The following is a 22830-nucleotide window of genomic DNA, read 5'->3' on the forward strand; positions in this document are numbered from 1 at the left end:
TTGAAATAGTAAAAATATTTCACAATATTACTGCTTTTGCTGTGTTTTGGATCAAATAAATGCAGGCTTGGTGAGCAGAAGAGAATTCTTTAAAAACATTAAAAATCTTACTGTTCAAAAACTTTTGACTGGTAGTGTACTTAATTGCAAGCTTGTTAATTATTCCTGAATAATTCTCACTCCAGGCTGAACTCAAAAGCTGGCAGCCCTGTTTGAAGTTGAAGTTTTAGGTTCCCTGAACAACATTTTCAAAATTCACTGTAGTTTACAAGTTAATGTTAGATCTTTTGCTCCAACCACTGGTTAATGAGGTGATAGAAGTAAGAGAAATAAGTTTCAATTTACTAACATTTGAAGTTACGGTAGGAATGTATAGCTAATGTGGGGTAATGTGAAGTAATCAGCAATCGTAGGATTTATTCATGCTTTTTTTTATGCCAGGTTGGAGTTATACTGATTTTCTATCATGGTCTATGGACCCCCTGAATTAGCCTTGGCCACCCCATGTATAAAACTCTAGCTCCGCCTTAAGGGTCACAAGGAGGGAATGGAAGATGTAAACTAGTTTTAAGAGCCAAGAACCTAGTGTGGCTGGAGAACAACCTCATTTTCCTGCTCAGCTTTCTGATATATAGCAGTGAGAGACAGGGAAACTTATGTGTGCCGTCTATATTTTTACTATTTAAAATAGCTGTTTTCTATGTGAATATATTTTAAAATGTATTTAAAATGTAGATCCTTCAGAAATCATTCTAATATGCTGATACATTTTTATTATTATTATCAATATTTAAAACAGTTGAGTACAATTTTTTCAGTATTATTTTATTGAATAGAAAGATCCAAAGATCAGAATTTATCTGAAATAAAAACGCTTTTGTAACATTATACAATATACCATTCAAAGCTTAGAGTCAGTGTAATTTTTATTTTTATTTTTTAAATTAATACTTTTATTTAGCAAGGATGCTTTAAATTAGGGCTGCACGATTAATCGCATGCGATATTTAACGCGCATCTTATCAGTAAAGCCGGTTCCGTAATCAGCAGTAAATCTCCATCACCTGCGTGCTTTCACATTGAGCAGCATTAACTACACAGAGCCGTTGTTCACTGACGAGCTGCGCTAAACCACGTTCATATTCGCGCGATTTTTTGCGCTGCTCAGAAGTAATCAGCAATCGTAGGATTTATTCATGCTTTTTTTTATGCCAGGTTGGAGTTATACTGATTTTCTATCATGGTCTATGGACCCCCTGAATTAGCCTTGGCCACCCCATGTATAAAACTCTAGCTCCGCCTTAAGGGTCACAAGGAGGGAATGGAAGATGTAAACTAGTTTTAAGAGCCAAGAACCTAGTGTGGCTGGAGAACAACCTCATTTTCCTGCTCAGCTTTCTGATATATAGCAGTGAGAGACAGGGAAACTTATGTGTGCCGTCTGTGGAGAGTCCTGTAAAAGCTTTGGCTGCCTGAACACGGAGGGTAATGCAGCTAACAGAAAAGTCAGGAATTGACGCTGAAGTAAGACAATGCCAAGAACATGAGTCAGTGACAGGGTGGGGGTAGGGGTTGAACATATACAACTGTACATAGGAAGAAAGGAAGAAATTAAGAACAAAAATACATTGGCTAAGACTCTTGGTTGGGTTTTTCTCCCATAATAAATGCCCCACCCTGTGAGAAGGACCTGGCTATGGAACAAATCCACTCACAGGGAACACAGTGACCACATTGCATAACAAACTAACTCCCACACAGCAGACAATAGGTTGACAAGTGGCTTGTGACACACTGAGGTTAGAAAGACCTTCTGATCATTTAGCCTACCTATACAAGATATAAGACAACCAAAGCAAACTGCAAAACTTCAAAAACTATACACTTCACTGCAGTTTCCAGCTGAAATTAACACTGGAGGCACTAAAACACCAACAACCTTGATTCTTTTTCAGACTTCTGTGATTACAGGGCCAGATTATAGATTAATAAAGCATTTTAAGTGTGGTTTCTTGCACTATATTATGACCTCAAAACACTTCTACAGTTGTGAATGATTAGTAAGCGAATACATTTATGTCACAGATCTTTATGTAGAGCTTATTTGATGTAGTAAACTTGCTCAGTAGCTCACCTGGTACAGCATTGCATGAAACAGAGTCACGACACTCAACAATAGAGTGCAAATTCTCGCAGAAGCAAGTTGAAATTTTATTTTTAATTGCCAATTTGAAATGCCTTATTATGTTTGCTTTTGTTTAAACTATTGGTTAGGCTTAGGGTAGGGTTTAGTGTACATTATTTTGAACCTTTTAACTTTTTAAACTGCACAAGAAATATTTAAATAAGAGGAATCTCTGAAACTTGTGTTCCTCAGTGCGGTCAGAGTTGCTTCAATGAAACACACTACTGGACAATAGTGAAGTGAACAGAGAGAGACTGCGTTTACACTTACACTCGCATTAACAAGCGATCACCACGATCCGATCAAGCAGATCGGATCGTCAGTCAATCAGAACACGGCACGTTTACACTTGGCAACATCAGCTGACTTCTCGATCTGGATAACCAATCAGATCTGTCTTTCCCACATAATATGTAAATAAGTCTGCAGAGAATTGCCCAGTGCAAAGTCAACCTGAAGTGGTGGGTTTTCTTTTGAAAAGCATTTTCAGTCGCGGGACATTTTACAAATCAAAGATATGTGTAGGTGTCTCACTAGCGCTCCACACGGGTGTTCTCCATCTTTCTTTTGACCGTTCAGGAGAGAGGGGGCGGGGTTTTGCGTGATGTCAACCTGCGAATGCAGACACAACGGCTGGATTGCATTTACATTACACTGAGATCCGATCACAATGCATCCTCGACTACCTCTGGACCAGGACACACTGATCGGATTACATTCACATACTTGTCTTGTCTCACTTGTCTTATCAATGTGTATGTGGACAACATCCAAATACAGGTCGCATCAATGGCATTAATGCCAAGTGTAAACGCAGCCAGAGAAAGACTGAAACTGATAGGGCTGCATGATAAATCGCATGCGATATTTAATGCGCATCTTGTCAATAAAGCCAGTTCTGTAATCAGGTAACTGTCAAGCTGCGCAAAACCACGATCATATATGAACGTGGTTTTGCGCAGCTTGTCAGTGAACAACGGCTCTGTGTAGTAAATGCCGATCCATGTGAAAGCACGCACGTGATGGAGATTTACCTCTGATTACAGAAGCGGCTTTACTGACAAAATGCTTAACTGACATCGTGACAATTCGTGAATTTCGAATATTCGTCGAATTTAAAATAAAAATCAGGTAGCCTTATCAAATGGCGCACGAAATGCATTGACGATGTAAGTGTCATTTCATTTTAATACTTTTCTTAGCCTATCCAGTTGAACCCACTACATGCGGCGCTGCTATGTTGTTCATTCAAAATATTGCAGAAAAAGAGAACAATCAATGCGGGGAAGATGTTGTTTACGTCAAAACCGAAACCAACCCGTTCACACAGAACGCATATTTATCGCATTTTCTAGAGGGACATCTATCACCGTTGCACTTGCATCTCGCACAAGAGAGCCGCATGCTTAGAAAGCCATGTAAAATTAATGTACCGTATTGGCCCGAATATAAGACGACCCTGATTATAAGACGACCCCCCTTTTTCAAGATGTACCTTTTGGAAAAAGGCTTTTTAAAAACCAAATCTTGTTTTTTTCGCAGTAAAACACATTTTGTCTTCAATTATTTTCATATTGCATATTTTTCCTATTTTAATTTTTGTTTTGAAAGTATGGTAAAAACTGGTAAAATGTACCAACAATCACATTTAAAAAATATCTTATTAACAGTAGAAGTTAAATCTTACTGTAGTCTTCAAATCTGGGTACTGTCTTACGTTTTAAAATCACAAAGAGAGTTTGGTCCCATCAGGCTAACATAACAGTCACGACTCATGGAGCTGTAAGGTTTTCTTTTTCATTTGATTTTACTCGCGATCTTTACAACACGCATTACATTACGTATTTCATGGCACACTCGTTTTATGCGTATTTGGCGCCACCTATTGTTGTGGGTGTATTATTGACATGTCAAAGTCTAGACCCTGAATATAAGACGACCGCGTTTTTTCAGAAACATCGTCTTATATTTGGGTCAATACGGTAAGTTCAACTTTTAAAAAACATACCTAAAAACTTTATAGCGGTTTTCCCCATCCCACTGCATCTCAAGTTCTTAAATGAAGAAAGTACTCTTTGTGATTGGTTTTCGGTCCTTTGTATTAAATTATACATACATGCATGATGCTGTTTTGTTTCTAATTGTTTAAGAAACTTTATTAATTATATAAAGTTCATAAACATTATTTTAAACATTATGCACTTTTTTCAAAGATAGTCGTGTTATTTTATTATGCTTTGAAGAAACGTGCATAATATTTTGCTTGATGCGCCCTCTTGTGGCCTCAGGAGAGAAGCCAAAAGCTTTTTTTCCCCCTAACTGAAATTATGCCTTTTAAATTCGAATATTGATCATATTTAAGTAAAAAAATTCAAATTTAGTTTTTCAGCCATTTTGACAGCCCTACTGCAGATTCACTCTCTCCCCTTAACATTCTCGTTCCTCTTTATGAGAAAACTACTGAAATTGTATCGCCAATGTTTCTTTTAGGGATGCAACGATACCATTTCTTTCAGATCCGATCCGGAAAATTCTGAGTATCGGCCGATTCCGATCCGATTGCAGTTTTTTTTTTTTTTTTTTTTTTAAATCAGTGTAGAATTTTGATACCTCTCTGTGTTTACCTGATCATCACTCTTTTGTGTGTTAAACACAATCTACTAAATATAGACAGCTTCATTTTAATGAAAAAATATATAATCAATCTATGACAAAAATACTAGTATAAACTAGGTTAGTGGATAATTTAGCAGCAAAAGTTATTCTAGAAAAATCATGAGTGCACAATTTTATAAAATCTAAACATTTAGTTAAATATCACTATTTAGTGGGGAACAAATAAAAGTGAATAAGTGTAGGACTAAATCTGGTAAAATGTTACACATCGCTCTCTACATTGTTGCAAAATACATTAAAAGGGTCATATGATGTGATTTAAATTTTTCCTTTCTCTTTGAAGTGATTCAAGCTCTTGGTGCATAAAGAAGATCTGTAAAGTTGCAAAGAATAAAGTCTCAAATCCAAAGAGATATTCTTTATAAAAGTTAAGAGTAAACCAAGCCTACCTAAAACGGCTCGTTCTAACATGCCCCCACATGTCTACGTCACAATGTGGGAAGATTTGCATAACGCCGCCCAAATGTTCACGCAAAGAAAGAAGGCGTAACTTTTATTCTCGCTGTAGTATTGTTGCTGCCGGCATGTCGTGAAGACGCTGTGTGTTTCGTTGTGAAAGCGAAACTACTTTGTTTGGCCTTCCAAAAGAGGACACGACGAAATCAGTGGTTAAGTTGTGGTTTTATGTTTACTTGGCGCCATGCAACGCGTAAAAAGACAGTATATGTCATAATAATAAGTAATTATGTCCCCACTGGATGCAACAAATGCCTCGTTTATAATGGGTTTTAATGTTTTTAAAAATCGACGCGTTTCAGAAAGGCGGGGCATAGAGGAGAAACAATAATGTACAGTATGTGTAAAATAATGTTTTTTGAACCTTAAACCGCATAAACACATTTCATTACACCAAATACACAAAATAATGTTCTTTTTAGCAACATCATATGACCCCTTTAATGAAAACAAGTACATGTATTTATATATAAATATAAACTATAAAATTAAAAGACATTTCTTTTAAGTGTATAGCACAGTAATGAAGGCAGCAACATATGATAGATAGAGGAGTCCTATCTATCATATGTTACTGCCTCTATTACGGTGCTATGCATTAGATTATTAATAGCCTTATAGGACAGAACAAGAAACACTAAAAATTATTTTTCATTGTGCAAAAGTATTATAATATGAAAAGCTCCAATACAGAGCGGCACAAAGCGCTTATGCGCATCCCGTGCGCAGAATGATGCGCTTGAAGCAACACGGAATCACAGCGCTGCGTGCAGCGCTCCGCATAGAGAACTTCAAAGCACAAGAGATGTTGATGTGTAGTTTATTAAATCTGTGCGACAGTTTATTGAGCCTTTTCTTTTAACGGTTTTAAATTTCAGTTACAGTGCACTCTTGGAGAGAGTTTCATCATCTTGACTGTCGTAACCAAATGCGACATGCAGTTTGAACACTGAATGGAGGATGACAGACAGCTGCAGCCGGAGAGAAGAGTTTACGTGTACTTGAATTTAACGACTTAAAGGTCCCATGACATGCTGCTTTTTGGATGCTTTTATATAGGCCTAAGTGGTCCCTATCTGTACCTCACATTAAACTATGAAACTGCTTCAGAACACTTGGACTTTGACTTTATGGTGCTTTATAATGTTTTTGTGCTTTCGCAACAAACAAAAAAGTGCAATATGCTCATATTTATAATTCCAAACAGTCAGTAAGCGACAGGTGCTTGGAAACGCTGTTTTGTACTCATTTATTGACGAGTTGGCTGCGGTACGGCCAGCTGAAAGCAATGCTTCTCTGCTGCTCACTGCACAGAACAGACACCGAGAGAGACGACACTGCGCCGGGAGAGTCAGACCTCACCTGAGACCTCACGTCTCGCCTGAGACCCCTCTGAGACCCCTCTCAAACGCGTTCAAAACATTATTTAAACGACACCGGTACTGCGGTATTTAAAAAATTCATATCATAAGAAAATAAACACCGGTATTCGGTATGAACCGGTATACCGCCCAGCACTAGTATACGCATAATATCGGATTTGGATCGGTCTCGTCTGACCGATACCCGATCCGGCAGAAAATACCAGTATCGGAGCCGATACCGATCCTGAGTATCGGATCGATGCATCCCAAGTTTCTTTTTAATGCCGCTATTATATTTTGTGAAGCACTTTGAGCTGCATTTAATGTATGAAAAGTACTTTTCAAATAAATGTTTATTTTTTTATTATTTATTATTAAAACTACAATGATTTTAATGCATCAATAAGTTTCCTAGACCATTTCAGTTTGTCACTAGTTTCAGGGTTTCTCCTTGTTTAGTGATGCATCTATTTAAATTGCATTATAAACATTATATTTAAAAAAAAAAAACTTTATATAGAGTTTGATTCATAACTGTTTAAGTGAATCAATCAAAACTCTGAAGTCTAATCTATTGAATATTTTGCATTACATGATCAGGTTAATACTGCTAATAATGCAGGTCAATATTGCTGTATATTACTATCATTGTTATATATTATTGCATATAACTGGAATTTATTCAATATAAATAATTAACTATTAAAAAAATAAATACTAAAATACTAAAAAAAACTATTGATAATATTTCATAAACTATTATATTATTATTTGCTATATCCCTAAGTTCTAGCGTCCATGTGTTTAGATTTACTTTTGTGAGTTAAAAAGAGTTCAAAATGGGTAGGGAGAGGAGTTCCAACATGTAAAGCCCTCGGTGACATCAGTGACTGGCCAGTTCTCTGAAACTCCACCCACTGAAAAGAGTCATGAATGAGCTCAGAGCCAATGAGGGTTTGAGCATCATCCTGTGAGTTTGATCTCCGAGCTCATCCTATTATGGTTTTACCATGACCCCCAGCACCCACGCCAGTGAAAAGACTTTCCTCTAACCCACTACCTTATTTGTTCCATTACCATTAGTACTTCTGCAGTTACCTTGCACTCACAGCAAACACATAAGCCAACAGACCTTGTGCTCTGGCACATATCACTCAGGAAACGTCTTGCACAGGGTTCTTTATAGAACTAGATTAAATGGGAACATATGTCAGGTCACTTGTCAAGTAAAAATGAAGATTAACAGAAAAACTGAATTTCCACCTTAATGCCACATATAAAAACACACTAATAATAATGACTTAAAAACCTGATTTGTCACTACATGTTTGGCCAAGCTGCCCTATCCTGTTTGACTAGGAGGTTCTTGACAGGTCTGTGACTAATTGATGGATGGGATGTATTCTTTCGTAGCAATAGTAGTAATTAAACTACTAGTAGTAGTAATAGTTGTAATTTTAATAACATAAAATGTAATTATTTCAAATATCTAAAAAATACTGAATATCCATAATTATTAAATAATTTAGTATTTATTTTTATTTACTATTCATATGAGATTTTCACTCCCCATGGGGAAAAATTTGCCTAAAGATTGACCCATATAAGCCATTAAATATTTTTCAGTATTTGACATTTTAGGGTAGGGCTGCACGATTAATCGCATGCGATATTTAACGCGCTGCAGCCCTATTTTAGGGAAAACCTGATTTTTTTTACATGAGCTTTTAGCCATGGAATTATTAAAAGAAAGAAAGAAAGATGGTTATCATATACTGGTACTTGGTTTAGCTAGAAATTTCTTGGCAAGCAATCTGCAATGTAAATTAACTGGTATATGTTGTCATGATCAACATGATGTCAACATTACACTTTCATGTTACTTTCAGCTGATTATTTATCAATACAGAAGTCCATTTCATGTACTTCTTTATAATAACTTCCTATAGCATATGCATTCTGCAAACTGCTACCTACAGCTATATTTAAAAAAATGTTTAGGGCTACAATAGCATATTGGGCAGGAGTACCCAGTAGAAAATACCCAATAGAATTGGAACTGCAATATTAATGCATGCATGCTGCAAGTTTAGTGTGTGTGTATTATAAAGTCTGCATATAGCCAGAGCACAATGGATTGAAACCAAAACCAAAGGTGTTACAAAACAATGAGACGTGACGGCCAAAGACATGCATATTAACATGTTTAACAGCTCAATCGTTTCATGTAAACCACTGTCACACCAATGAGTGCACAGCTTGTTTTCTGTTGTTTTCTCAAGAAATACAAAACTTTACTTTATTAATTAAAAAAAGAAATTTAAAGCAAATGTTTTATAGTTAAATAAATTACAAAATAAATAAAGAAAGAACAAACAAAGCACCATTCAGAGTAACAAGAAAAGAAGAAACCAAAACTTGCAGTGAAATTCCTTTCCAAGGAAGTGTGCCCTCAACTTCAGCAAACACGGAAATATTTTGTAGACTGCTTATGCCAGTGTGTTTGACAATGATCTAAACTAATCCTTAAAGAAAATACAATTTGCTTATTGCTCATCCTTGCATCCTCTTCCCTTAGCTACACATAGGGATGGGCGATATCTTATCGTTTGTGATATACCGGTAAAAATTCTCCCCACGATAAGAATTAGTCTTCCCGCAATAATAACGATAAAGTCTAGTTGTTTACATACTTCTGTGTGCAACAGTGCGGAGCGCCATCGTGGAAGGCGGACGTGAAATTGAGGAGGACTTTATCGCTAAATGAGGAGCTCCGGCTCCTTTTACAATCTGTAACTGGTTTGGTTAGGGCTGTACAGTGCACAAAAAAATCGGTCTGAATAAATGTAGTAGCACATGTGCGATACAGTTTTGCATGTGTATGAGCCTGTTTGCAAACCTGTTGTCCAACAAAAGATATAATTTATATACATGCTTTTTCTCCAAATTAACTTAATAACATAGTCGAGTGTTTGAATACTTCTTTTTGTGACCAGATGTGGTTTCATATTACAGAATGATAGTATTATATACAGTGATAAAGGCCATGTCGATTAACATTCCATTATAAATATACTTTCCTTATAAAAATACCCAAGATTGAAGAACACAGATAAACCATATATTTTGTGAAATCGTATGTTTATTTTCCTCAAGTTTCATCAGTAAAAATGTCTCTATCTCCGTTGTGCGTTTTATTCAGCGATAACTGGATACCTTCCTGGAGCGTTTCATAGACATATTCACGTTTAATCTCAATAAATATAACTTTGTTTAACTACCACCACGAGTGCAATCTATTATTGCCTTGTTTATCTAAAAGTGCACTTTTCCTTGTTTTAAATCTAGCCAAAAAGCCATGTGTTGACTGTGAAACAGTAGACTTTAATTATATGCATTTATGGTGTAATTACTACATTTCCGTGTCAATCCATGTTAATTTTTACCGCGAATAATGTGCTGTCACTTTAATTCAGCGCGTGCAGCACAGCAGAAATAGACTCTGTGCGGAAACTATAAAATACACACCACAGACGGAGTGTGTGAACCTGGCATTACGTTTGTATGCCCACCCGGTCTGTTCTGTTCTCGTGCTCCATTTAGGCGCGCTGCATTCGGATTGGTTCGGATAGCATACTGTGGGAGATCGGGGGTGCGGAAAATCGTGCTGTAAAGCGATTTAGAAATCGCGCAAGCTCAAATCGCGATTTTATGACGATTTCGATTAATTATCGCACGCGCTCAAATCGCGATTTTATGATGATTTCGATTAATCGCACAGCCCTACTCACAACACCCTATTTTGGGTAAAAATAGGAAAGATAATACTTTTCTCTAAAGAAACAGGTTTCCCTGAATTATTGTCATTGATATCGTTATCGTAATAAATACCAGAAATATCGTGATATATTTTAAAGCCCATATCACCCATCCCTAGCTACACAAATAACTTCCTACCCAAAGACTGCGGCATTTCTGAGCTAATGCCTCTCTCCTTCAGTGATTTGGCTGCAGATAAGGGCTAGAGGATACCTGTCCAACACTCCAGCCAAAAAAAACAACCTATCGGAGTCCCTCTGAACATTCAAACTGAGAGTATCAGTTAACTTGTTGGGTTTCAGTTGAGCCTCACTGCAATTAGGTGGGGAGGAGACACAACCCAAACACAGCAATCAAACTACTCCCTCTCAAAGCAACAAAATGGCACAAGTTTAGAAATGATCCTATTCACAAAGGCCTGATTCACAACCAGTTACACTTTCTACACTACTTCTTTACTTTGTATTGTTTTCACTTGAATCACATTTTGTTTGAAACATATTTTGTCTCTTTAGAATGACAGTTGTGACAGTACAACACCTAGCCCAGGGGTAGGCAAGTTCGGTCCCAGAGAGCCGCAGTCCTGCAGAGTTCAGCTCCAACCCTAATCAAACACACCTGAGACTGCGGCTCGCTAGGACCGAACTTGCCTACCCCTGACCTGACCTAGCCTATATCATAACTAAAATAAACATAAAGGGCTTTGGATAAAATCGTCTGCTAAATGACTAAATGTAAATGTAACTAGTTAAAGGCACAATATGTAATTTTCACAGCTAGAGGGCGCGTATTCAAAATAAACAAAGAGGCAAAGGCGTAGTTTGATGACACTGTGACTGAGTGTGGAATCATGGGAGTTATCGTCTTCATCACAATGACACTATGGACACGGTCCGTGTCACTAATTAAAATTGCTAATTTCTCTGGATTTAAACATTCTTCAAAACATTTGGGATAATGTAAGTACACAAGTCAGCAAAATATATAACACTGTTCTAGTGGTTTTTGGATATTTTAATAAAAAAAAAAAACGTACATATTGTGCCTTTAAAAAAAGCCCAAACAGCACAATATAACATGATATTTGAGGAAACGTGCCTTTTATGAAATATGCAAATCAGATACAAAATTTCGTTACATGACTATGTGAACACCATCAAATTAGGCAACAGCTGGACTAAAACCCTTACGTCAAAATATCCATTTATGACCTTCAGTTTGCAAAAAGCCAGTTTATATTCTCTAAATTAATTCTGAATCAAGTCAAAATGTCCATATTGTTCAGTGCTGGCGTTTGACGTCGTTTGTAAAGTTTAGTATCTTTTTTTCATATAACTTGCAATAAAAAAATTAAACGGAATGTTTTTGTTTAGAAACGTGTTTAATAAAAAGCAGCCAAACAAACACTGACATTGCCTCATACAGTATTCAGTAGTGTTTCAGGGAGTTGCCAGGGTGGAATCGTTCAGGATATGTTACTAATAATAGATTTTACTCCAGATTTTCCCTCACGACACAAGCACGAAAGAGAGCGTCTGCTGCAGTTTCTACATTTATTTCGTGCGCACATATAACGTTAGCTAACGTTACACTCCTTTTTAAAATATGTTCTTCATGAAAACAGCTCACAGGGCTTTTGAGAAAACGAAAAGACATTATAAGTGCATTTTAGGCAGTATACACAAAGGAAACATTTTGTTTTCAAATAGTTAGGCTAACATCGTAAATATTACGTTGAAGAAACAGTAAATTAACATTAAGCTACATATGCGAGCAAGCACAAAGAGGAACAAAGCATTAGGTAACGTAACCGCTGTTCTGAATGCTACTGAATTTAAGTAAATACAATATTTGTATACATATAATACACTTCGTTTGCAGTAAAAATGCATAGTTTATCTATGGGCTGGGATTGAAGCAACAGTTGGTCTAAGTGTCAATATTTCTAGGCCACATTTAACCCTTCCAGACACAGTTAAAAGTCACTATCGAATGCTTAAGAAGAGCGTTGGAATTTTAAAGTAGTGATCAGATGAAAACAAAGCTACAGTGTTGAAGCGCGCGGTTAGAGATAAAATAATTCTCTCACCTGCACGGGATCGGCCGCCATCTTGCCTCTTAATAACTTTGAATCAAACTCAAGGGAGCAAAAAGGAGGAATGTCAGTAAGAAGTTAAACCTCTCCACTTCTCTCCAAATTAGCTCGTATTTCTTCCTGATTCTGAAGAAAACACATCGGATCCACGACTTGGACTATTCCATAGCGCAGCCGGTAAACTTCCCAATTCCCATGACGCTGCCGAAATATCCTTGTTTGATATATAAAAAGCAATTGTATAAAAACTTTAAAAGTTTCAGGAAACCAAATGCAATCGTTTTTCGTGGCGGATCCACGTACAGGGACGTGGAAATGCGAGTGTTTTGAATGCGTGTGTTTTGAATGCGTGTATTGTTGAACGCTCCTCTTTTCTGCTCTCCCAGCTGGCGTCAAATCCTACACTTCCAGTCATGTGATCAAAAACTCTATGCAAGCATTTTCCCATGAGTGTCCATGCACACTGCCAAATATAGAGTTTAAATCATTCTTGTATATTTACTAGAGCCGTATCAGATTACATCAGCGCCTAATGTTTGAAAATTACAGAAACACATCAGAGAGTATTTCCTCTGCATTTGTGGAATTACATTTTTACACAAGACTGAAACTAGGTGGGGCTCAGTGTTTTCTAGGCTTCAGCCTGTCAAAAATGTAGGAATAGGTGTTTTATAGGCTGTATTATTTATGACATTTATACAGGGAATTATGTAAAGCACAATGTATTAATGCAAACAGTGCTTAATAAGAATAATAATACAGTAGCCTATATTGTATTACATAGGCTATTATAATAGGCCCTATATAATATAATATAATATAATGACATTATTATTAATTATAAATAAGGCTAAATAGTAGCATATTTATATGTGAATTGGTATTATTCATCCCCCTCTTAAAAAAAAATATTTTAAACAGTACTTCTGTTCTGCAGCTTTTTTAAAATCAAGCTTAGACACAAATATAGTATGTATGTAAATCATTTAGGTTTGACAGCTGCATGATGAAATAAGAACACACCATAATACTCTCATTGTAAGGACTGCAATCTTGATGCATTTATCTTGTCATGTTTTCTCAGATTTCATTATGTTTTCTTCTCTCCTCTTTATTAATGAACACTATTTTATTTGATGAATGATATTTTAGTTTATATAGATTATTAGGATATCTCAATACATTGTTCATAAATCTGTTCGGCCTGCATTTTGTTCTATCTTTGGTTTGAATTTGGTTGATACCATGGGAAGTCATCTCCTGTTTGAAACCTCTGAAACCACCATTGGCTTTCTGACTTCCCAGCTCCCAAGGAGCTATAAGAGCTAGACACTTCCTGTGGTAACAATCGGGCTTCCTGTGTAAGACCATGTGTTTCTCTATCATCCATGATAATCTGCTGTTGCTTTTATAATAGGTTGCACCAATATACTCAGTACAGGGGTTTAGATATTGGACTAAAGCATGCAATGGCAATATAGCATCAGAAGTTCCTCATTTAGAATGACAGAGTATTATAGATTTCTATGGCCCAGTTAATATAAAGACTCACTGTTGTGCTGTATATGAGAAATCATGCATAACCGTTCTAATGAATTAGCTGTTTTAATCAATTTGTAATAAGATGCCTTTAACAACTGTATGGAGAAACGACTATTAGGCCTACCATAAAAGCATAAATGCAATATTAGCTTTGTGCATTCACAAGGGAAAACCAGTAAAACCAGTCTCTGGGGCAATAGCGGTAATAATAGAAATAGATTTCTTTTTTTCTGTTGCAGTGTGAGCAGGTTGGCCATGATTCATGACTCATGACTAGTGATCAAGGAAGCTTAGAGATGCGTCAGTATTCTCTTACTGTACTGTCATACCTGAGAAAGATGTGTGTGGTCATCAAATAGGGTTAACATTCAATGCAGAGTTTTAGATTTGTACAATTTTTGCATATTTTGTCCTCCACACTTCTTTAGTTACACATATGCATATTGAAGAACCACAGAATTTATGATTAAAAAATGAACTGAGAGCTGTCATTCTCAGTGGTTGTTTGAGAGACTGAAAAAACATTGCATCATGCACACATTCAAACACACAATATGACTCAATCAGACTCTTATTAAACTGTGCTGCAGCACATGCATTGAGTATAAATACTGCTGAATATTAGGCTATATTAATTTCAGTATTGGGAATGGCAGTCCTATCAGAGACAACATTCCCATTGGAGGACTAAATACTTCCATCTGGCTTTTACCATATATTTTACGCCATCTAGTGGTAAATTGTACACTTAAGATTGTTCCTTGAGACCTTTTTTGGTTATAGGCTGTATTAAATGACATTATGAAATCTAAACTATTATTATTATTATTATTATTATTATGAATGAAGAGAACATTAAGCCTTAATAGTTTTGCATAATCTTTTAATTATTTATTTGTATTTCTCTTTATATTCATATAAATATTATGAAAATGCACACAAAATTGATATTTATGAATGAATAATTCTCGATATTTTATTATTATTATTATTATTATTATTTATAAACATTATTATTATTATTATTATTATTATACAAAGCTTTTTGCCTTGAATTTTCATGGTATAAACGTCTACATCTATTTGTCCATTACCATTACCGTGTATTATTCGCCATCTAGTGGTAATATGTAATATTACAATTACGATTTAGTTGGTTATAGTTTTAGCTGTTTTAAATGACACCCATGATATCTAAAATTATGATATTAATATAAAGTAATAAAACAATAAATTATTAAGTTTGTATTTATACTGTTACACATATAATTTACCTCTATTAAATTAAAATATTGGTAATACTTATAGTATTACAGGTATTCATTTTTATTTATCAACATATAATTAATTATTATTGTTTTTAATTAACTGTCAAATTATTTATAATTTTTGTGACTGTGGAATTTAAAGCAGCAGGGATAGTTTACACAAAAATGGAAATTCTGTCATCATGTAGTGACCCCCTTGTCATTTCAAACCTGTATGACATTCTTTCTTCTGCAGAAAACAATAGAAGATATTCTGAAGAATGTTAGTAATCAAACCCTTTTGGTGACCTTTGACTTCTGTTATGTGGACTTCCATTTTTGGATGAATTATTCCTTTAAATCTATTTGTGGGCAGATCACACACTTTGTAAGACATAAAGCACACAATATAGATGTGTAGACCTGTAATCATGTAGTAAGCAATGGCACCCTGACTTCAGGGTTGTATGCTTCTTCCATTTCTCTTCTCTCATTAATGTCAACGATGTATCTATCGCTACTGCAAATCCGTTTTCAGGACCAGGGCTATTACAATAAATAATGAAAAAAACAGTTTCGTTACTTGAAATAGATTATTTTAAATATATTGATACTATATTAAATTATATACCCTTTGCAGGGGTGAAGCAGAAGCATAATCATAATAGATAAAATAATTTCCTCTGTAAGATGTTTCAGATACATAAGAAAAAACTCTACATAACTCTACCTTAATAGCATTTACCTTAAGAACTGTTACACTAGCCCAGACAATCTGAACCAAATCCACTCCATCCCCTCATTTGAAATCTATGCACACATAGACACTTAATTAAGACAAAGTTGCCCCAACTGATATACACACAGGCTGCATGTATAGAATGATGACGGTATCTACACCGAACAATTAAAGGCATTCATCATGGTCAATTACAGTATGCAGGAAGAGCATGAGATGCATCTATGCTCTCTCAGGTCACATAATATATCACATTTGGTTATGGTTTATTGTATTATAGAGTTTGCATTCTTTTTGCATATGTGACGGGCCTTCTGCAAACACCACATGTGAAGTACAATCTGTTTTTATGTTTCTAAACTTTTGAACTTAAGCTGTTTTAATGTAGCTTTTATTTAAAATTGTTTTGTTGTTATACACCTTTCTGGTTTATTTGAACATTCTTCTACATGTGACAGATGATTCTAATTCGATTCGGATTAATTTTGCATCTGGCAAAGAGCTGAAGCAAAATAACCACCAATAGGAAAAAAGCCATTCAAACCACAGCAGGTGTTGACCATTCATCCAGAGGTTTTCATAACCATTTTCCCAGCTCATGTATCCATAGCTTATCCCAGATATCAATTTTTATACACATTCAAACCGTTTGCCATTTCAGATCCCTAATCCCCTGTGAATGCGAGTGAGGGATCAACTTTAAAACAGCACAGCTGTCAATGTCAGGGTTAAAGGGAGCAGCACCTAATTTAATCTCCATATTAACCAGAGCAAATAACAAATGTAAATAATTACCCGTGTCACCTCAGATGCTCATAAATAAGGTAAGCAAACCCTGGCTTACCAGATAAAGCTCCTTGTTCATGCTTCTTTTTACCTGTAAGTTGAGATATTTCTGATTTGAATGCGTTAATAACATTAATTAAATCCCACAAATGATTACAACATGCAATACCTGTCACTTTGCAATGTGTTTATAAGATGACAAAGAAAAAATAAACTAAGAGGTGAATTTGAACATTTAAACTGTTGTTTAAAATGTGATATTAAAAATAATAAAGTAAAAAATGTCAGGATACAACTGTCTCTGTGAAGAAAAAAGTATAAAATATATTATTGATATTATTTTTATTGTAAGTCATAGACAGATGTACAGTATTATTTGCTGACAGTATTATTGCTGATATAAGGGTTCCAGAAATAAAATTTTTTTCACAGAATCTCTGATTTGTAGTCTTATTAAAAAGTCAATTAAATAAAGCAGTACATGTTTGTGTTTAATATATATATTTTTCACATTTATATTTTTATACACATAATTTATCTCCATTATTTTAAAGTTAGTTTTAATAATTAATTGAATGTAATAGAAAATAATGTAGTTTAGTGCTGTATGATTATTTATTTTATTTTATTTTATGATATGACTAATTGTGGATAAAATTCTTTTATCATTTACTTACTCTCATGTCATTCCAAACCTGTTTAAAAGAAGAAATTCTGAACAATGTTGGTAATTAATTTTTTGAAAAGAAACCTTGAATTGGAGTTGATATAATTATTATTATGTGATCACCATAAAACAAGAAAATTATATCATAAAGAAGGCCCCTACAGACCCCTTCTAACTGTTTCAGGCTCAATAAATCATAAAATATCAGATATTTTTGGCCTTTTTATCTTTTATCACAAGCCAAGAGTAGTTCAGGTTGTAAAATGTTATGAGGTGTGAATTCCCAAAAACATAACAAACAAAACAAGTCTAAATGTTTTAATGCTTCTTGAAAAATCTGATAAAAGTTGTTCAAAAGCATATGAAACCAATAAGAACCCAACAGATTTCTATTTAGCACATGTGTTTTAAAATAGACTTTTCTTTTTCTGTTTTTTTGCGTACTCTTGTTTGTCACTGACCCATCTGCTATTCAACAGGATTATTACTTCTTTGGGTGGGCTGACTAAGCTATTGTTGTTCTGATCTTGTCTTTTTCCAGTTTTGTATGTGCCATATTTTGAAATGGCTGAGAACACAATGTGTAATCACAGATTTCTCTTCCATTTCCTTTTGCAGTTTGAAGCAGATGGCAGTAGTTATGTTTATCAAGCACATTACGGGCCAGTGTACGAGCAAGGATGTTGTGACATTCATGAGTTCTAGTTTACAAATCTGCCACCTGAGCCATGACGCACAGAACACACCTCATGTTTATACACACTGAGTCAACTCAGACCACCAAAAAATGCATCAAATATTTAGACTAAGGCAGATCTGTTTCAGTGCATTCAGCTGCCAGGGGAATTAATGCATTTTCATGTTTTCCATGCTGAGGCAAAGCTCTGAAAGGCCTCCTCTCTTGAAAAATATTTGTTTGGTCTGTTTAATTTGGCCTCAATGGATGCACATTGATTATATAATAAAAATATAACACCTTCTCCATCCTTATGGTCTCATACTTTAAAGATTCTTTTTATGTAAACTTCAGCTTTGGCTGTTTTTCAAAGTTTAAATAAAATTCGGATTGTTAAGATTAATGGAGTATGTTTTTTATGTCAACTTTTCTACCTCAATTTTTTTTGTTTAATTAATGTGTTACTTGTGATTATTTTGTAATTAATTGTGAAATTTACTAGCAATTTCTGAGTGAAAATGGTTTCTGCACCAAATGTTTTTCAATGAACTACAAAAAATGTGCAACCAGACCATTAGAGTTAAAAGCAAATAACAAAAGCAAAACAAAACACAAAACAAAACATAAAACAAAAGCAAAGCAAAACACAAAACAAATACTGATTGAAGCAAAGAAAATATGTTTTGCAACATTCTTCATTTAATCTCTAGAGGGCGATATTGCACAATGAGTAACACAAACTGATTGTGTTGAAATGTTTGTACTGCAGAAAGAGAATTTTGGAAGGACATACGAGAACAAACAATATAATGGTACCCAGATTTGGAAAAGTTTTCGTAATTGCTTTCAACGTTCACATTCTCTCCAAACAAACAACATATAATGTTGCTCTTCTTTAAAGAGACAAAGCAATTCTGCATGTAGTCCAATCGAAAGTGAGAAATCCAAGTGAGAAGATCTGCTAGACATCCAGGGGGTTCACTGTTGCACCCTGAATGATGTCCGTTCTCACACAAGCCATATGGCACACACACACACACACACACACACACACACACCCACCCTTGCCTCCAATGGCAGCTCAGTATGGTGCTCGCTGGCTAACATCTTGCAGGACACATAATTAATTTGCCCCAGCGTCTGCCATTTATTTTCCAACCTACATTTTGTTAATTGGACAGTGGAGGTTAAAATCAAATGATGTCGCCGGCTATGCAAGAGGCCACTAATTGTACAGAATTTACAAGTTAGGCTACAAGGCTGACTGGCTGGCTTGCAGGAATATTAAGTCATGAGTGATCTTTGCTGGGTGCTTGAGGGAGACTGTTGTCATTAAATAAGGGAAAGTGTCATTCATACATGTGCTTTGTGTGCAGATGAACATCACAGATGTTCATAGCTTTTATTAATACACTAATGAGTGGAGGGATTATAGTGCTAATGATGTCAAAGGTGTTAATGCCACAATGGACAGACTTGAGGTCAGATACGCCTGCAGAAATAACAGCACAGAGAAGCCTGGAGGTCCAACCGTTACTGACACTGAGATTGTTCTGCACAGCTCTGAGCCATGAGTTACTTTCAGTTACTTACTTATATTCATATGTAAATACAGTGGGTACGGAAAGTATTCAGACCCCCTTCAATTTTTCACTCTTTGTTCATGTGATATTTCAGTTTTTCTTTTTTAATAAATCTGCAAAAATGTCAACGATTCTGTGTTTTTCTGTCAATATGGGGTGCTGTGTGTACATTAATGAGGAAAAAAAATTAACTTAAATGATTTTAGCAAATGGCTGCAATATAACGAAGAGTGAAAAATTGAAGGGGGTCTGAATACTTTCCGTACCCACTGTATATATATTGGAGTAGTAGTACAAAAAAAAAAGCCTATATATATATATAATTAGCCAAATATGCATTATGGTTTAAAAATATATTTTTTAAAGATTTATTTTATGGTCACCAAGGCCACATTTATCTGATCAAAAATACAATAAATATTGTGAAATATTATTAAAATTTAAAATAGCTGTTTTCTAGCTTAATATATCTTAAAATGTAATCTGTTCTTGTGAAAAGCTGAATTTTTAGCAGACATTACTCCAGTATTCAGTGTCATATGATCCTTCAGAAATCATTATATACTGATTTGGTGTTCAAAAAATTATTTTTTTTATTATTAGTAATGTTGAAAACACTTTTTCTAAAAATTTTTTTCGAAACATACCTTTTTTTTTTTTTTTAAGAAATTATTAGGCAGCTCAAACGAACATCATTAATTTGAAATATAAATATGTTGTAACATTGTAAATGTCTGTCACCTTTGATCAATTTAATGCATCTTTGCTGAATAATAGTATTCATTTCTTTCTTCTTTCTTAAAAAAAAGAAAAGAAAAAAAGAATAGTAGCATATGTCCAAATGATTTCAAATTGACTACAAATTCTGTCAGACAAGAGCTTTTTACTTGTTGGAATCCCTATTTCTTAACACACTGACTGTTCGGAAGTTAATTGAATAGCTCATCTTTTCCCGAATTAAACACCGAATGACTGTTTAACTATTTCAGCAATTCATTTCCATTAGTATTTTATCTCTAAAGTGCAAAAGAAAGAGCTGAGTGACATTACAATATCACCTGGAATATCTTTTATGCAGCCGGAGGTTCATTTCCCTCTGAACCTCTGTGTTTTAGAAGAGACTTGGGTGTAATTGTCACACCGATATCGTTATTAATATCTCAAGGAACAGATGTGGGCTCATTGAACATCTGAAATGCTTTTAAATATTTTGTCGTAGCAAATCGCAGACTGACAATCAGTGGGAGGGAAAAACAGAGTGAAAGTGATTTAATCTTTTTCTTCTGAAGTCTCATTCCCATATCTGACTCATAGAGATGCTCTGAATGTGTGGTCTATGTTAATCACATAGAATGTGTGTTTAAGTACTTGGGCGAATGGCAACTGAGAACTCGCACATCGAGAGTGCTCTCATCACCCATCTGTTGTTTTTTCATTTGTTGTCTTTTTGATTATGGGGTGGAGAGAGGAGGGGAGCTTGGGATCTCTCTGATACTAAATGCATAACTCAACCTTAATGCTACTGCAATTACCAACTAACCATTAACAATAATTTCAGCACTTAATCACAAAAATGCCACTAATTTAAAATGATGATGAATAAAAATGATGCTAGAATAGAAATGTCCTTGTAAAGTGAGGTAATTTAAAAAAAATACATTAAAAATATGGGGCAATATGCAAATAGTTTTACAGGTGATGGACAATGACGCTTCACATGTTGAGTCTCAATTCAGCGACATTAAACTGTATTCCACAGTTATGAATTTAATCAAGCTAATTGACTATTAAAGACAAACTTAATTAGGAGTACAAAAGAGAAACTATACGACTCTGCTTGCATTCATTCCTGATAAACATTAGTAAATGAGCACAGTTATTATCTAAATGATGGCAGTAGTGTCAGCTCTTGACCAAGAGAGAGGGTAGGGAGAGAAACACTTGTCCAGTCATATTTCCTTTAGCACTCACACAGGAGGTCTGTGTAGCCTATGGCTTCATGCTGTGTTTACTCATCAAATTAAATGGCAGGGATACACCTATGCTCTATTACACTCAAACAGTGTTTCATACAGCCTCCATGATTTGAAGGACACAGCAGCCTGTGTAAGCACTTTTAAATCAATGAGAGCGCGGTAATAACATAATCTTTAATGCCAACAAAACATCATACGAATTGTAATCCAGTTTCTAATAACCTAAATTAGTTTCCATTTCATCACGCACTGAATCATTTAAAGAACCAGCCTCGAGTTGGGGGACAATATCTACTGCAAAACCCCACAGAGAGAGAGAGAGAGAGAGAGAGAGAGAGAGAGAGAGCTCGGGCTTCCTCATTTGTTTCCAAGGTAGGCTACACCGCGGCTAATTTAAGCGAGAGGTGCGCTCGAGGTGGAATACGAAACGGGAAAGGGCCTAATGAGGCTTTAAACCACGGACCGGTACGCGAGGGGTTAACGACATTACAAATTACGGCAGCGGAAAGTTGGTCGCGTTCCTCCGGGCGGCAGCACCGCCAGACAGCGCGAGCGCAGCAGCTGCGCGCGGAGGGGCGGCTCGCGCGCAGGGCAGCGTGCCCCGCGCCACGGTCCCCGGCGTTGTTAATCACGCGCTTCCCGCCCTCTCTCTCCTCACTGTGCTGATTTGCAAGAGCAGATTAATCAGAGCGCGGGGGCCTTGATGAAATTTCGCTGTTATTGTGCCCAATTTTAGCAACATCTTTTATTATCTTCATTATTCATTTACGGGGGGGAGGGGGTGTGCGGCATTGGGATGACGGTATGGTGAGGGGGGACCAGTGTCAATTATGCAAATGACATTTGCGTGTTTTTTTGCAGATTACTTTATTCGCTCGACATTGTTTGTGCGAATTTAATTATTAAATATTATTACGCTCACGTTTCTGTCAATTTTCCGAGGCTCGGTTTCAACTTGATTTCTCCTCCAGCTGCTCTTCTCTTCGATCTGTGCCAAAATCAAAGTGGCTCGGCTTCAA

The 22830-nt window shown here is 35.7% G+C and overlaps 1 protein-coding gene across 1 annotated transcript in view; it reads right to left on the bottom strand.

Moving 5' to 3' along the window:
- Positions 1 to 13012, bottom strand: part of LOC107698884 (serine/threonine-protein kinase N2-like) — a 54997-nt gene extending 41985 nt beyond the window's left edge. Inside the window, exon 1 of the mRNA XM_016500017.1 lies at positions 12590 to 13012. Coding sequence (XP_016355503.1) covers positions 12590 to 12610 — 21 coding nt within the window. The 5' untranslated portion in view covers positions 12611 to 13012. The remainder of the gene's footprint in view (positions 1 to 12589) is intronic.
- Positions 13013 to 22830: the final 9818 nt, after the last annotated feature.

Source organism: Sinocyclocheilus anshuiensis, unplaced genomic scaffold (genome assembly GCF_001515605.1).
Source record: "Sinocyclocheilus anshuiensis isolate Anshui unplaced genomic scaffold, SAMN03320099.WGS_v1.1 scaffold642, whole genome shotgun sequence".
NCBI classification, from domain to species: Eukaryota; Metazoa; Chordata; class Actinopteri; order Cypriniformes; family Cyprinidae; genus Sinocyclocheilus; species Sinocyclocheilus anshuiensis.